The sequence below is a fragment of the Schistocerca piceifrons genome, chromosome X (assembly GCF_021461385.2).
Source record: "Schistocerca piceifrons isolate TAMUIC-IGC-003096 chromosome X, iqSchPice1.1, whole genome shotgun sequence".
Taxonomy (NCBI): Eukaryota; Metazoa; Arthropoda; class Insecta; order Orthoptera; family Acrididae; genus Schistocerca; species Schistocerca piceifrons.
The window spans coordinates 188709142-188727521 of NC_060149.1; the positions used below are offsets into that span (position 1 = coordinate 188709142).

At 43.0% G+C, this 18380-nt stretch overlaps 1 protein-coding gene across 1 annotated transcript in view; it reads left to right on the top strand.

Moving 5' to 3' along the window:
* Positions 1-285: 285 nt before the first annotated feature.
* The window catches only part of LOC124721448 (tyrosine-protein phosphatase 99A-like), a 524901-nt gene continuing 506806 nt past the window's right edge, over positions 286-18380 (top strand). Inside the window, exon 1 of the mRNA XM_047246429.1 lies at positions 286-604. Coding sequence (XP_047102385.1) covers positions 535-604 — 70 coding nt within the window. The 5' untranslated portion in view covers positions 286-534. The remainder of the gene's footprint in view (positions 605-18380) is intronic.

Here is an 18380-nt window from a genome sequence, read left to right on the forward strand (position 1 = left end):
GCAAATAATTAAAATTGTTTCAGCATTTCTATAGCAGAACAAAAGAAGCAGAGACGGATACAGGGATATAGGGCATAGATTAAAGTGTTCAATCTTTTAAGCCGAAAGTACATCATCTGCAGACAGCAGTAATCATTCGTTTCCCTGTAGGCTTTTTGTTCTCTGCATCAGCCGAACCCTCATTTTGTTTTTTATTGTTTCTGCTCCTGAAGAGCGTCGACCTGCGTATGTTTCTCTGAGCAGCCGCTAGATGGCAGAGGCGGCGCTTCCCCCAGCAATGTCGCCCTGAGAGAGCGGGCGTACAGCTGTCTCGTATTTACTGTGTGAATGGCGTCGGTTGTTGTGGTATTAATGCGGATGTGTGACAGATGTCGCACTTTCGGGTACTTTTAGGAACAGATCATAAATTACGATGTCTTGTAAGTGTTCGGAAAGCGTAAAGATGTTTTACCGATGTTATGGACAGTGTTTCCACTAGTGAAGGCAAGTGCCGAGACATGAAATGACAACTTGGGAGTGTTCGGAGACACAGCTATGAATCTCAGCGGGGCCGTGCTCTTCTGTCTTTTCCTGGCAGCGAATTCGGACGAGGAAACTTCAGGAGGTAAGCCTGCTTTTTAACACGTCTGAAAGCGATCAATACCACGCGGCATGTCCACTGACTGCATGAGCAACTTTAACTAACAAAGGAACCAGTTTATCCGTAGCCACTTTAGCCTGTGCACATAAAACCGCAAAACATTTATTTTTTGAATGAATCATGCGGAGTTTCAGTCATGAAAGTAATCGTCGAGCATTCTTTCTCAGTTACATTGACACACATGCCCCGCATCTCGCATGTGCAACCTCGTTAATTTTTCATAATGCACGCGGGGCGTTTGCCGTCACTTGCTGACAACTCCTGTCTTTACTACAGTAATCCTCTGCACTTTACTTTTTATCCTTGTTTTTGTTACTGTATACGTAAACTTTAAGCTGTTTTGTTTCTGTACTTATATTTTGGTTTCATTCATTCCATAGCAAGTCACTTTTAAGACAATCGTACTTACTAATAAATAATTTGGCTTTTTTAACGGCGTTGTCTGCAGCATTTGTGCGAAATATATTTAACGAATATTTTACTGACAATAATACAATTAGTTATATTCTCGATTTCCAAATTAATATACAAGATTGCTGGTAGATACTTTGACAAATAGACGTTTGTGCAAGATTTTGGCTCGATTCTTTAGTAAATTATGTAGTTTTTGTTTTATTACTGTCTACTATAACTGAAGCGTACATATACACTTAGAGTATAGTGGGCTGCAACACCACCTGATAAGTGACTGTTAAAGACTTGACGAAAATATGCACTCGATAATTGGTGCTGTCTTGGTTGTCAACTTATTATATGATTTTCTTTTCACGAATCCGTAAGCGAAATTAATTGCTGCTAATACAGCTGACCATTCATAATTTCGCGGTTAAGCTACTCTAGGTGACGCACGAGAGCAAAGACTCAGCAGAGTAGGAGAACTAAGCCCGTTTCCAATTCTCCGGCGTGCTGCAATGAGATGCACAGTGTTGCAGTAGCGAGAATATCTTGCGTTGTAAGAAAACGCCCACGTTGTTCTGCATTCCTACAAGTTAATTTTTTCTGTGTTTGATATTCGTTAATCATCGGTAACAGCTGATTTTTTTCCCCTTTGTGACAAGGGAATATTAGTTTGTACCCACACTGCATGTATGCCACAATAAGCAAGTGGGGAAAAATCATAGCTTGTTTTGGATGCAGTTCATGGCAGTATTTTACTCTTCAGATATGGTATTGAAGTGAGCTATTGAGAATCTGTAGCGAAGAAAATGATCCATATCTGGGTACGCTGTCCGGGCGAAACATTGACTTCGGGTCACTACACAGAAGCAATTACGAGTATAGCACAGTTCTCGTAAAATTAGAAATGTGTGAAGTAGTTCTTTATGCATGCATACAGACTGTGATCTGTGCGTGTTATAGTTCATATGTCATTACGCGTATCGAACCTTCTCTGTACATCATCGTGCAATCATTCCAGTGACATTAATACATGTCTATAAGTTGAGTGATGTGTAGGACTTGTCTGTCCAGTGTTCCACATTGTTGTCGCTGCTGCTTGTTGGTCCCTCTCAGCTACGTGCTTTAAGAATATAACTTTCTTTATAGTACCGAACTGATCCACGTCTTCAACTGCAAAATATGTTCAGTTATCCATACTGGCTAAAGAATAATAAATCTGACGCACAATTTAATTTTCGTTGTACAGTAAAAGATGGAAGCAGAGTATGGGATGCAAAACAGAGTAAATATCTGAGCTGGTCTTGTTTTGCTTTCTTCAAAAAGGTCAAGGTTCAATTGCCACTTTACGGTAGACTAGAGACCATTTTTTAATTAGAACATTTTTCTATTTCATTTAATTCCTTCAAATACTAGCTGGGCCCTTGAATAATGAAAATAGCAATAAGGCATCACATAATGAGCGTTACTCGGACTTGTTAAATTAGCAAAATTTTGTGAAGTTACTAATTCCTAATGCTTGTATACTGTTCAGTCATATTAATGTGACCACCGACTATGTTCGACATTCGTTGTCGTAATGCGGAAACGGAGCGAAACGTCTGAAAGCAAACACACTGCAACAATCGCCGAAAGGCACCAGGCCGGAGGAAGGAGTATTATGGTCTGAGGAACGTTTCCGTGGAATTCTCTGGGTCGTTTCGTCATTGTGGAAGGCATAGTGGGGCAACGGAAGTATGCATCTATCATTGGCAAACATGTCCACTCCTACATACAGTTTGTTTTTCCTCGGCACGAGCGTGGGGTAGCCGCGCGGTCTTAGACGCCTTGTCACGGTCCGTGTGGCTCCACCCTTCGGAGGTTCGAGTCATCCCTCGGGCATGGGTGTGTGTGTGTGTGTGTGTGTGTGTGTGTGTGTGTGTGTGTGTGTGTGTGTGTGTGTGTGTGTTCTTTAGCGTAAGCTAGTTTAAGTTAGATTAAATAGTGTCTAAGCTTAGGGACCGATGACCACAGCAGTCTGGTCCCATAAGACATTACCACAAATTTCCAAAATTGCCTCGGCACGATGGCATCTACTAGCAGGAAAGTGCAACGTATCACACAGCTCGTAGTGCACGTGTGTGGTTCGAAGATCACCAGGAAGAGTTTACCGTACTCCCCTGGCTACCAAACTCCCGACATTTAAACCCAGTCGAAATTCTATGGGTCCATCTTGAGTGGGCTGTGGGTGCTCAACCGAGAAACCTAGAGCAGCAGATCACGGTGCTGGAGTCGGCATGGCTCCATATCCCTGTCAAAACCATTGAGAACTTCATCGCTTCCTTTCCTGGACGTCTCGCAGCAGTCCGCGCTGCGAATGTGGTTATTAAGGTATCTGACCACATTAATGTTGTTGGTCAGTGTAGCTACGTGGGTTCTTTGCTGTGCTCTTTGACTGTCCTATCTACCTGGATATGGTGTTTACGTATTTCTCTGGACTTACTCAAATGCCAAACAGATCCAATTTGTTGCATGATTAATTGTTAACATAACACGCTCATTGAAGATTACACACTCTACGGTCGGATATCAATCCGCCACGTTGATTCATCTGGACTGAATCATGAAGACAAAAACAAAAAATGCAACACTGGATAAGAATCTAGAAAAACCAATTTTATTTCATAAAGAATAACGCTGAATTGTCATACTTCAGTATTCAGAGGATGTGTGTTCTAAACCACACCAATGTTTCTACTTTGTAGTACATTGTTGTTCGAGCAGGCAGTAATCTGATCCCTCATTAGTCAAGTCATCAAATTATAACCCGTAGGAAAATCTTAGTTTGGATATAGCCGAGGAAATCATGTTTCTACCACACGCCCACAATTATCTGGTGGGCAAAACGAATTCACTTTAAGCTTAAACACCTTTATTGATGTTTTACAGTTTTAAATAAGCCTCTCTTACGCATTCATGCATGAAATTTGTTAGAATGACGTTTAACATCTGTAACGAAATTATTTACACAAGAACAATGAAGAAAATCAGGCATGGTCCTCTTAAACGCATCTGGGCTTAAGTTATATAGAAAAATGTATGTAAAATCTGATGGCATGAAGGAGATATTGAACACCACTGTTCCGGAATCTGGGTCTGTTCTAATGACTGTTCCACTGCCCTCAATTTCCTGCGTGTATACACAATAGCAGAAGTACACTTCCTTGTAAGATAGGAAGAATATGTCCCATTGGATCGTAGGATCTTTTGTCACATACCGTGCCTTTTAACCCTGACAAATGTTTGTTCGCTAAAATTTCAAATTTGCACCGTGGTCGGAATTCCATGTTGAACTGTGTGCATACTGTAATTGGCTAGTGAGACAGACTTCGTGTTGAAGCCAAGAGCATATCACTCATGTAGGACCATGACTTGTAAATCACAGTTATGTTGAAACCGACCTTAATGTCGTGCTTGCTTTATTTTGACATAGTACAGCAGTCAGGCGGCGACATGTGCTTGCATATAGCCGGAGATACGGTGGCAGACTTGGGAATGACCACGCTCTGGTAAGCTCACAGGTACAGTGCTCTTCAGGTCTGTGCGGACGATTTATCGTCTAGTACTCTTCGTTTATAGAAATTTATTGCCTCGAAACTATTCAGTCTGTTGTGGATTGGTTTGTGTGTTGTATAATGGGAACTCTTGACGACTGCCAGTGGAGAATCAGCTTATTCCTAGTGTGAATACTACCGAACAGTTAAAACGAAGCATTTTAAGAATTATGACGAGATGCGGCTACATAATGAGTTCATGGACGCGACTAAACATCCAGAGCAACCGAACTGACAGCTTTAGGAAAAAGCAACAAATAAAAAACTCGCCAGTATCACATGGAACACACACCTACGCACCCAAAGATGAGATACCAAAAAGTAATGGCGAGGAATCTGTTACGATATGCAAATATGCGACTGAGACGATAAACTGAAGAAGGTATAATGTGAACCAGCTAGAGAAAGGAGAGAAAAAAAATGCTGAGGAAAATACTGGAGCCTAAAAGAGGTGGTGAAAGCGAAGGTCTAGGAAAGAACTGTACTGGACCATGAAAACAGCGTAAGGAGGAATCAGACTGTGAAAGACAGTATGCCTGTTGGGGGACATGCTATCAGGATGATCATGGATAGAGCTGACCAAAATAGAATGTGAGACAATGGCTAGGACAAGAGGAAAGCCAGAGAAGGATACAGGAAATGGACAGTGAGCCACCAGTGCTGCAGCCAAGAGATGATGATACTGAGCAGCTCATATGAAGAACTAGAGAGAAGCCAGGAGAGGATAACATTGTTCTGGAATGATAAGGGGAAAAGCCAGTACACGAAGCGGTTATTCATGATTCTACAGAGGTCGTAACTGAAAGAAGGAAAATGTCAGACGACTAGGAGGGAGAACGGCCAGCATTCAGGTGTCCCCATTTTTGTAGATTGCACATCAAACTACTCAGAAAATTGCAGAGCAATTCAGTTCGTGTGGCTGTGCTGGCTGTGTTGTAGGCAAATTGGTCCATATGATATGACGGTAGGTTCTTCTGCCGAAAAAAAAAGAAACGCCAGTAAGAGACTTTGCAAGTCGTATAGAGAACTTGTCTTATCCCGTCATATACTCCGCGTGAAAATACCCCTATCAGCTGCCTGACAGTTGTCCCATTTGACAAGCAGGATGCATAGACTTTCCCCCTCTGATCAGGGTGTGCCGCGACCGATCAATCCAGGCTCAGTCCTTTCTTGGTCAGAGCGTTCAATGTGCCCATGCTAATCTGTGACCTGTATGTGTGAGTAGTGATAGTCGCTAGCAACATGTGAAATCAACACTTTGTTGCCCGCGGCATTTGTCTCTTGCTGCTGTGCTTTTCCTGAATCGAGTTACCATGGGTGTAGCTTTAACACTGTGGCACTTGAACAGCTCAATCCCAACACGACTTAGGATATTCAGTGGCCCATATGTCGGGCACCCACGATCTACCTGCGATCGTCTTGTCAATGCTGCGCTCGGCCGGCAAACCGACGACCGGCGCTAGAGCTGAAGATGCCGCAAGTATTTGACACACCAAACTACCCCAGTCGTGGCAACAGGAGCGTTATCTCTTAACACATCGGCTGTGTCAAATTCAGTTCCTCGTGAATCTGTAAGGCGATTTCAGTTTCAAGTACACGAAACATTTAGGCCCTAGTTAGGCCTGTGTCATTTTAACATTCATCGATGACCAGTATGAAGCACTAAGCATAAGACCTGTTTACGATGAGCCCGCTCTTGGTTGAGCTTGCGCTCTCCGCACCGATGTTTTTCACACGGTAGTATGGGTTACTGACAGAACTTTCTTCGCGCGGACCATCGAAAAGCGTCTAATAGGGCTCTAGGAAAATTGCATTAAACGTACGCGCATCCACCTGATCTTCACAGTGCCTCGATGTTGGCAAACACTTAAATTATATCGAAAGAAAAGGTGGGAAACTGTGATAGATACACCCAGTGGCTGTTTATATCCTACATGCTGCACGATTACTGGTTGACAAATACGTGCTTCACTTGGAATATCACAGTGTTGTACAATGACATGCACAAAGATTGCCCGGCCAGAATAATTTAGAGTCCAAGAACAGAGCATTGCGCATGCCCAAGTACAGAAGTGCCAGTGTTCACAACTCTAGCGATCCGTGGAGCTTCAGCAAGGTTTTTACATCCTCAAATTAAGCGATATAATAGTTTGGATACAGTATACGTCGAGAATCATTGCAGTTCCACATCTGTTTCAATGGCGGACTGGATAGGCTGGCGGTTTACGAAAGGACGAGCGTTCGAATCTAACTGGAGTCCACTGTCATTATTTTTATTTAGACCTGTGCAGGTAATATTTTAAATCTTAACTCGCTACAAATTATGCAGTTGTAGGCTTTTCTAGGTGCCACATTCTGTCAAGATTTCATTTTATAGAAGTCGAACCTTTAAGCAAAGAGACAAATGTTCATAGTAAAAATATTGTAAATGGATGTATTTATTTGGAATTTCTTCGACCGCCACCTGGTATCTGTACAGTTTTCAGCTACGAGAAACGTATCAGATGATTGGCATACGTCATGGGTCTGCTTCAAAATGGCTGATGTAAATGTTTGCGAGTGAAAGATTGCTCTCTTTGAAAACGGTGTTAGTGCATTTGAGACAGGACGTCATTACGGTGTTGATGCTTCCACAGCAAGGAGATGGATTTGACGATTTAGGGATAATGGTGAGGTAGCGAGACGTCCAACACCTGGAAGACAACGATTCTCTACAAGGAGACAAGATGAAGAATTGGTCAGGGCGACCCAGAATGCTCCTTTGTCGCTCATCCGGGAAGTAAGGAGAGCTTCACATTTACCAGACTCGTGGAGAACTTGTCTTAGAAGATTAAAGGACCATGGAATCAGGTGCTCTTATCAAAGAACCGTTGTCTGACGAAGAAGCCGTGGGGAAAAATGATAGCTTGTTTTGGATGCAGTTCATGGCAGTATTTTACTCTTCAGATATGGTATTGAAGTGAGCTATTGAGAATCTGTAGCGAAGAAAATGATCCATATCTGGGTACGCTGTCCGGGCGAAACATTGACTTCGGGTCACTACACAGAAGCAGTTACGAGTATAGCACAGTTCTCGTAAAATTAGAAATGTGTGAAGTAGTTCTTTATGCATGCATACAGACTGTGATCTGTGCGTGTTATAGTTCATATGTCATTACGCGTATCGAACCTTCTCTGTACATCATCGTGCAATCATTCCAATGACATTAATACATGTCTATAAGTTGAGTGATGTGTAGGACTTGTCTGTCCAGTGTTCCACATTGTTGTCGCTGCTGCTTGTTGGTCCCTCTCAGCTACGTGCTTTAAGAATATAACTTTCTTTATAGTACCGAACTGATCCACGTCTTCAACTGCAAAATATGTTCAGTTATCCATACTGGCTAAAGAATAATAAATCTGACGCACAATTTAATTTTCGTTGTACAGTAAAAGGCATAGTATCATCTAAGATGGAAGCAGAGTATGGGATGCAAAACAGAGTAAATATCTCAGCTGGTCTTGTTTTGCTTTCTTCAAAAAGGTCAAGGTTCAATTGCCACTTTACGGTAGACTAGAGACCATTTTTTAATTAGAACATTTTTCTATTTCATTTAATTCCTTCAAATACTAGCTGGGCCCTTGAATAATGAAAATAGCAATAAGGCATCACATAATGAGCGTTACTCGGACTTGTTAAATTAGCAAAATTTTGTGAAGTTACTAATTCCTAATGCTTGTATACTGTTCAGTCATATTAATGTGACCACCGACTATGTTCGACATTCGTTGTCGTAATGCGGAAACGGAGCGAAACGTCTGAAAGCAAACACACTGCAACAATCGCCGAAAGGCACCAGGCGGGAGGAAGGAGTATTATGGTCTGAGGAACGTTTCCGTGGAATTCTCTGGGTCGTTTCGTCATTGTGGAAGGCATAGTGGGGCAACGGAAGTATGCATCTATCATTGGCAAACATGTCCACTCCTACATACAGTTTGTTTTTCCTCGGCACGAGCGTGGGGTAGCCGCGCGGTCTTAGACGCCTTGTCACGGTCCGTGTGGCTCCACCCTTCGGAGGTTCGAGTCATCCCTCGGGCATGGGTGTGTGTTTGTGTGTGTGTGTGTGTGTGTGTGTGTGTGTGTGTGTGTCTTCTTTAGCGTAAGCTAGTTTAAGTTAGATTAAATAGTGTCTAAGCTTAGGGACCGATGACCACAGCAGTCTGGTCCCATAAGACATTACCACAAATTTCCAAAATTGCCTCGGCACGATGGCATCTACTAGCAGGAAAGTGCAACGTATCACACAGCTCGTAGTGCACGTGTGTGGTTCGAAGATCACCAGGAAGAGTTTACCGTACTCCCCTGGCTACCAAACTCCCGACATTTAAACCCAGTCGAAATTCTATGGGTCAATCTTGAGTGGGCTGTACGCGCTGTGGGTGCTCATCCGAGAAACCTAGAGCAGCAGATCACGGTGCTGGAGTCGGCATGGCTCCATATCCCTGTCAAAACCATTGAGAACTTCATCGCTTCCTTTCCTGGACGTCTCGCAGCAGTCCGCGCTGCGAATGTGGTTATTAAGGTATCTGACCACATTAATGTTGTTGGTCAGTGTAGCTACGTGGGTTCTTTGCTGTGCTCTTTGACTGTCCTATCTACCTGGATATGGTGTTTACGTATTTCTCTGGACTTACTCAAATGCCAAACAGATCCAATTTGTTGCATGATTAATTGTTAACATAACACGCTCATTGAAGATTACACACTCTACGGTCGGATATCAATCCGCCACGTTGATTCATCTGGACTGAATCATGAAGACAAAAACAAAAAATGCAACACTGGATAAGAATCTAGAAAAACCAATTTTATTTCATAAAGAATAACGCTGAATTGTCATACTTCAGTATTCAGAGGATGTGTGTTCTAAACCACACCAATGTTTCTACTTTGTAGTACATTGTTGTTCGAGCAGGCAGTAATCTGATCCCTCATTAGTCAAGTCATCAAATTATAACCCGTAGGAAAATCTTAGTTTGGATATAGCCGAGGAAATCATGTTTCTACCACACGCCCACAATTATCTGGTGGGCAAAACGAATTCACTTTAAGCTTAAACACCTTTATTGATGTTTTACAGTTTTAAATAAGCCTCTCTTACGCATTCATGCATGAAATTTGTTAGAATGACGTTTAACATCTGTAACGAAATTATTTACACAAGAACAATGAAGAAAATCAGGCATGGTCCTCTTAAACGCATCTGGGCTTAAGTTATATAGAAAAATGTATGTAAAATCTGATGGCATGAAGGAGATATTGAACACCACTGTTCCGGAATCTGGGTCTGTTCTAATGACTGTTCCACTGCCCTCAATTTCCTGCGTGTATACACAATAGCAGAAGTACACTTCCTTGTAAGATAGGAAGAATATGTCCCATTGGATCGTAGGATCTTTTGTCACATACCGTGCCTTTTAACCCTGACAAATGTTTGTTCGCTAAAATTTCAAATTTGCACCGTGGTCGGAATTCCATGTTGAACTGTGTGCATACTGTAATTGGCTAGTGAGACAGACTTCGTGTTGAAGCCAAGAGCATATCACTCATGTAGGACCATGACTTGTAAATCACAGTTATGTTGAAACCGACCTTAATGTCGTGCTTGCTTTATTTTGACATAGTACAGCAGTCAGGCGGCGACATGTGCTTGCATATAGCCGGAGATACGGTGGCAGACTTGGGAATGACCACGCTCTGGTAAGCTCACAGGTACAGTGCTCTTCAGGTCTGTGCGGACGATTTATCGTCTAGTACTCTTCGTTTATAGAAATTTATTGCCTCGAAACTACTCAGTCTGTTGTGGATTGGTTTGTGTGTTGTATAATGGGAACTCTTGACGACTGCCAGTGGAGAATCAGCTTATTCCTAGTGTGAATACTACCGAACAGTTAAAACGAAGCATTTTAAGAATTATGACGAGATGCGGCTACATAATGAGTTCATGGATGCGACTAAACATCCAGAGCAACCGAACTGACAGCTTTAGGAAAAAGCAACAAATAAAAAACTCGCCAGTATCACATGGAACACACACCTACGCACCCAAAGATGAGATACCAAAAAGTAATGGCGAGGAATCTGTTACGATATGCAAATATGTGACTGAGACGATAAACTGAAGAAGGTATAATGTGAACCAGCTAGAGAAAGGAGAGAAAAAACATGCTGAGGAAAATACTGGAGCCTAAAAGAGGTGGTGAAAGCGAAGGTCTAGGAAAGAACTGTACTGGACCATGAAAACAGCGTAAGGAGGAATCAGACTGTGAAAGACAGTATGCCTGTTGGGGGACATGCTATCAGGATGATCATGGATAGACCTGACCAAAATAGAATGTGAGACAATGGGTAGGACAAGAGGAAAGCCAGAGAAGGATACAGGAAATGGACAGTGAGCCACCAGTGCTGCAGCCAAGAGATGATGATACTGAGCAGCTCATATGAAGAACGAGAGAGAAGCCAGGAGAGGATAACATTGTTCTGGAATGATAAGGGGAAAAGCCAGTACACGAAGCGGTTATTCATGATTCTACAGAGGTCGTAACTGAAAGAAGGAAAATGTCAGACGACTAGGAGGGAGAACGGCCAGCATTCAGGTGTCCCCATTTTTGTAGATTGCACATCAAACTACTCAGAAAATTGCAGAGCAATTCAGTTCGTGTGGCTGTGCTGGCTGTGTTGTAGGCAAATTGGTCCATATGATATGACGGTAGGTTCTTCTGCCGAAAAAAAAAGAAACGCCAGTAAGAGACTTTGCAAGTCGTATAGAGAACTTGTCTTATCCCGTCATATACTCCGCGTGAAAATACCCCTATCAGCTGCCTGGCAGTTGTCCCATTTGACAAGCAGGATGCATAGACTTTCCCCCTCTGATCAGGGTGTGCCGCGACCGATCAATCCAGGCTCAGTCCTTTCTTGGTCAGAGCGTTCAATGTGCCCATGCTAATCTGTGACCTGTATGTGTGAGTAGTGATAGTCGCTAGCAACATGTGAAATCAACACTTTGTTGCCCGCGGCATTTGTCTCTTGCTGCTGTGCTTTTCCTGAATCGAGTTACCATGGGTGTAGCTTTAACACTGTGGCACTTGAACAGCTCAATCCCAACACGACTTAGGATATTCAGTGGCCCATATGTCGGGCACCCACGATCTACCTGCGATCGTCTTGTCAATGCTGCGCTCGGCCGGCAAACCGACGACCGGCGCTAGAGCTGAAGATGCCGCAAGTATTTGACACACCAAACTACCCCAGTCGTGGCAACAGGAGCGTTATCTCTTAACACATCGGCTGTGTCAAATTCAGTTCCTCGTGAATCTGTAAGGCGATTTCAGTTTCAAGTACACGAAACATTTAGGCCCTAGTTAGGCCTGTGTCATTTTAACATTCATCGATGACCAGTATGAAGCACTAAGCATAAGACCTGTTTACGATGAGCCCGCTCTTGGTTGAGCTTGCGCTCTCCGCACCGATGTTTTTCACACGGTAGTATGGGTTACTGACAGAACTTTCTTCGCGCGGACCATCGAAAAGCGTCTAATAGGGCTCTAGGAAAATTGCATTAAACGTACGCGCATCCACCTGATCTTCACAGTGCCTCGATGTTGGCAAACACTTAAATTATATCGAAAGAAAAGGTGGGAAACTGTGATAGATACACCCAGTGGCTGTTTATATCCTACATGCTGCACGATTACTGGTTGACAAATACGTGCTTCACTTGGAATATCACAGTGTTGTACAATGACATGCACAAAGATTGCCCGGCCAGAATAATTTAGAGTCCAAGAACAGAGCATTGCGCATGCCCAAGTACAGAAGTGCCAGTGTTCACAACTCTAGCGATCCGTGGAGCTTCAGCAAGGTTTTTACATCCTCAAATTAAGCGATATAATAGTTTGGATACAGTATACGTCGAGAATCATTGCAGTTCCACATCTGTTTCAATGGCGGACTGGATAGGCTGGCGGTTTACGAAAGGACGAGCGTTCGAATCTAACTGGAGTCCACTGTCATTATTTTTATTTAGACCTGTGCAGGTAATATTTTAAATCTTAACTCGCTACAAATTATGCAGTTGTAGGCTTTTCTAGGTGCCACATTCTGTCAAGATTTCATTTTATAGAAGTCGAACCTTTAAGCAAAGAGACAAATGTTCATAGTAAAAATATTGTAAATGGATGTATTTATTTGGAATTTCTTCGACCGCCACCTGGTATCTGTACAGTTTTCAGCTACGAGAAACGTATCAGATGATTGGCATACGTCATGGGTCTGCTTCAAAATGGCTGATGTAAATGTTTGCGAGTGAAAGATTGCTCTCTTTGAAAACGGTGTTAGTGCATTTGAGACAGGACGTCATTACGGTGTTGATGCTTCCACAGCAAGGAGATGGATTTGACGATTTAGGGATAATGGTGAGGTAGCGAGACGTCCAACACCTGGAAGACAACGATTCTCTACAAGGAGACAAGATGAAGAATTGGTCAGGGCGACCCAGAATGCTCCTTTGTCGCTCATCCGGGAAGTAAGGAGAGCTTCACATTTACCAGACTCGTGGAGAACTTGTCTTAGAAGATTAAAGGACCATGGAATCAGGTGCTCTTATCAAAGAACCGTTGTCTGACGAAGAAGCCGTGGGGAAAAATGATAGCTTGTTTTGGATGCAGTTCATGGCAGTATTTTACTCTTCAGATATGGTATTGAAGTGAGCTATTGAGAATCTGTAGCGAAGAAAATGATCCATATCTGGGTACGCTGTCCGGGCGAAACATTGACTTCGGGTCACTACACAGAAGCAGTTACGAGTATAGCACAGTTCTCGTAAAATTAGAAATGTGTGAAGTAGTTCTTTATGCATGCATACAGACTGTGATCTGTGCGTGTTATAGTTCATATGTCATTACGCGTATCGAACCTTCTCTGTACATCATCGTGCAATCATTCCAATGACATTAATACATGTCTATAAGTTGAGTGATGTGTAGGACTTGTCTGTCCAGTGTTCCACATTGTTGTCGCTGCTGCTTGTTGGTCCCTCTCAGCTACGTGCTTTAAGAATATAACTTTCTTTATAGTACCGAACTGATCCACGTCTTCAACTGCAAAATATGTTCAGTTATCCATACTGGCTAAAGAATAATAAATCTGACGCACAATTTAATTTTCGTTGTACAGTAAAAGGCATAGTATCATCTAAGATGGAAGCAGAGTATGGGATGCAAAACAGAGTAAATATCTCAGCTGGTCTTGTTTTGCTTTCTTCAAAAAGGTCAAGGTTCAATTGCCACTTTACGGTAGACTAGAGACCATTTTTTAATTAGAACATTTTTCTATTTCATTTAATTCCTTCAAATACTAGCTGGGCCCTTGAATAATGAAAATAGCAATAAGGCATCACATAATGAGCGTTACTCGGACTTGTTAAATTAGCAAAATTTTGTGAAGTTACTAATTCCTAATGCTTGTATACTGTTCAGTCATATTAATGTGACCACCGACTATGTTTGACATTCGTTGTCGTAATGCGGAAACGGAGCGAAACGTCTGAAAGCAAACACACTGCAACAATCGCCGAAAGGCACCAGGCGGGAGGAAGGAGTATTATGGTCTGAGGAACGTTTCCGTGGAATTCTCTGGGTCGTTTCGTCATTGTGGAAGGCATAGTGGGGCAACGGAAGTATGCATCTATCATTGGCAAACATGTCCACTCCTACATACAGTTTGTTTTTCCTCGGCACGAGCGTGGGGTAGCCGCGCGGTCTTAGACGCCTTGTCACGGTCCGTGTGGCTCCACCCTTCGGAGGTTCGAGTCATCCCTCGGGCATGGGTGTGTGTTTGTGTGTGTGTGTGTGTGTGTGTGTGTGTGTGTGTGTGTGTGTGTGTGTGTCTTCTTTAGCGTAAGCTAGTTTAAGTTAGATTAAATAGTGTCTAAGCTTAGGGACCGATGACCACAGCAGTCTGGTCCCATAAGACATTACCACAAATTTCCAAAATTGCCTCGGCACGATGGCATCTACTAGCAGGAAAGTGCAACGTATCACACAGCTCGTAGTGCACGTGTGTGGTTCGAAGATCACCAGGAAGAGTTTACCGTACTCCCCTGGCTACCAAACTCCCGACATTTAAACCCAGTCGAAATTCTATGGGTCAATCTTGAGTGGGCTGTACGCGCTGTGGGTGCTCATCCGAGAAACCTAGAGCAGCAGATCACGGTGCTGGAGTCGGCATGGCTCCATATCCCTGTCAAAACCATTGAGAACTTCATCGCTTCCTTTCCTGGACGTCTCGCAGCAGTCCGCGCTGCGAATGTGGTTATTAAGGTATCTGACCACATTAATGTTGTTGGTCAGTGTAGCTACGTGGGTTCTTTGCTGTGCTCTTTGACTGTCCTATCTACCTGGATATGGTGTTTACGTATTTCTCTGGACTTACTCAAATGCCAAACAGATCCAATTTGTTGCATGATTAATTGTTAACATAACACGCTCATTGAAGATTACACACTCTACGGTCGGATATCAATCCGCCACGTTGATTCATCTGGACTGAATCATGAAGACAAAAACAAAAAATGCAACACTGGATAAGAATCTAGAAAAACCAATTTTATTTCATAAAGAATAACGCTGAATTGTCATACTTCAGTATTCAGAGGATGTGTGTTCTAAACCACACCAATGTTTCTACTTTGTAGTACATTGTTGTTCGAGCAGGCAGTAATCTGATCCCTCATTAGTCAAGTCATCAAATTATAACCCGTAGGAAAATCTTAGTTTGGATATAGCCGAGGAAATCATGTTTCTACCACACGCCCACAATTATCTGGTGGGCAAAACGAATTCACTTTAAGCTTAAACACCTTTATTGATGTTTTACAGTTTTAAATAAGCCTCTCTTACGCATTCATGCATGAAATTTGTTAGAATGACGTTTAACATCTGTAACGAAATTATTTACACAAGAACAATGAAGAAAATCAGGCATGGTCCTCTTAAACGCATCTGGGCTTAAGTTATATAGAAAAATGTATGTAAAATCTGATGGCATGAAGGAGATATTGAACACCACTGTTCCGGAATCTGGGTCTGTTCTAATGACTGTTCCACTGCCCTCAATTTCCTGCGTGTATACACAATAGCAGAAGTACACTTCCTTGTAAGATAGGAAGAATATGTCCCATTGGATCGTAGGATCTTTTGTCACATACCGTGCCTTTTAACCCTGACAAATGTTTGTTCGCTAAAATTTCAAATTTGCACCGTGGTCGGAATTCCATGTTGAACTGTGTGCATACTGTAATTGGCTAGTGAGACAGACTTCGTGTTGAAGCCAAGAGCATATCACTCATGTAGGACCATGACTTGTAAATCACAGTTATGTTGAAACCGACCTTAATGTCGTGCTTGCTTTATTTTGACATAGTACAGCAGTCAGGCGGCGACATGTGCTTGCATATAGCCGGAGATACGGTGGCAGACTTGGGAATGACCACGCTCTGGTAAGCTCACAGGTACAGTGCTCTTCAGGTCTGTGCGGACGATTTATCGTCTAGTACTCTTCGTTTATAGAAATTTATTGCCTCGAAACTACTCAGTCTGTTGTGGATTGGTTTGTGTGTTGTATAATGGGAACTCTTGACGACTGCCAGTGGAGAATCAGCTTATTCCTAGTGTGAATACTACCGAACAGTTAAAACGAAGCATTTTAAGAATTATGACGAGATGCGGCTACATAATGAGTTCATGGATGCGACTAAACATCCAGAGCAACCGAACTGACAGCTTTAGGAAAAAGCAACAAATAAAAAACTCGCCAGTATCACATGGAACACACACCTACGCACCCAAAGATGAGATACCAAAAAGTAATGGCGAGGAATCTGTTACGATATGCAAATATGTGACTGAGACGATAAACTGAAGAAGGTATAATGTGAACCAGCTAGAGAAAGGAGAGAAAAAACATGCTGAGGAAAATACTGGAGCCTAAAAGAGGTGGTGAAAGCGAAGGTCTAGGAAAGAACTGTACTGGACCATGAAAACAGCGTAAGGAGGAATCAGACTGTGAAAGACAGTATGCCTGTTGGGGGACATGCTATCAGGATGATCATGGATAGACCTGACCAAAATAGAATGTGAGACAATGGGTAGGACAAGAGGAAAGCCAGAGAAGGATACAGGAAATGGACAGTGAGCCACCAGTGCTGCAGCCAAGAGATGATGATACTGAGCAGCTCATATGAAGAACGAGAGAGAAGCCAGGAGAGGATAACATTGTTCTGGAATGATAAGGGGAAAAGCCAGTACACGAAGCGGTTATTCATGATTCTACAGAGGTCGTAACTGAAAGAAGGAAAATGTCAGACGACTAGGAGGGAGAACGGCCAGCATTCAGGTGTCCCCATTTTTGTAGATTGCACATCAAACTACTCAGAAAATTGCAGAGCAATTCAGTTCGTGTGGCTGTGCTGGCTGTGTTGTAGGCAAATTGGTCCATATGATATGACGGTAGGTTCTTCTGCCGAAAAAAAAAGAAACGCCAGTAAGAGACTTTGCAAGTCGTATAGAGAACTTGTCTTATCCCGTCATATACTCCGCGTGAAAATACCCCTATCAGCTGCCTGGCAGTTGTCCCATTTGACAAGCAGGATGCATAGACTTTCCCCCTCTGATCAGGGTGTGCCGCGACCGATCAATCCAGGCTCAGTCCTTTCTTGGTCAGAGCGTTCAATGTGCCCATGCTAATCTGTGACCTGTATGTGTGAGTAGTGATAGTCGCTAGCAACATGTGAAATCAACACTTTGTTGCCCGCGGCATTTGTCTCTTGCTGCTGTGCTTTTCCTGAATCGAGTTACCATGGGTGTAGCTTTAACACTGTGGCACTTGAACAGCTCAATCCCAACACGACTTAGGATATTCAGTGGCCCATATGTCGGGCACCCACGATCTACCTGCGATCGTCTTGTCAATGCTGCGCTCGGCCGGCAAACCGACGACCGGCGCTAGAGCTGAAGATGCCGCAAGTATTTGACACACCAAACTACCCCAGTCGTGGCAACAGGAGCGTTATCTCTTAACACATCGGCTGTGTCAAATTCAGTTCCTCGTGAATCTGTAAGGCGATTTCAGTTTCAAGTACACGAAACATTTAGGCCCTAGTTAGGCCTGTGTCATTTTAACATTCATCGATGACCAGTATGAAGCACTAAGCATAAGACCTGTTTACGATGAGCCCGCTCTTGGTTGAGCTTGCGCTCTCCGCACCGATGTTTTTCACACGGTAGTATGGGTTACTGACAGAACTTTCTTCGCGCGGACCATCGAAAAGCGTCTAATAGGGCTCTAGGAAAATTGCATTAAACGTACGCGCATCCACCTGATCTTCACAGTGCCTCGATGTTGGCAAACACTTAAATTATATCGAAAGAAAAGGTGGGAAACTGTGATAGATACACCCAGTGGCTGTTTATATCCTACATGCTGCACGATTACTGGTTGACAAATACGTGCTTCACTTGGAATATCACAGTGTTGTACAATGACATGCACAAAGATTGCCCGGCCAGAATAATTTAGAGTCCAAGAACAGAGCATTGCGCATGCCCAAGTACAGAAGTGCCAGTGTTCACAACTCTAGCGATCCGTGGAGCTTCAGCAAGGTTTTTACATCCTCAAATTAAGCGATATAATAGTTTGGATACAGTATACGTCG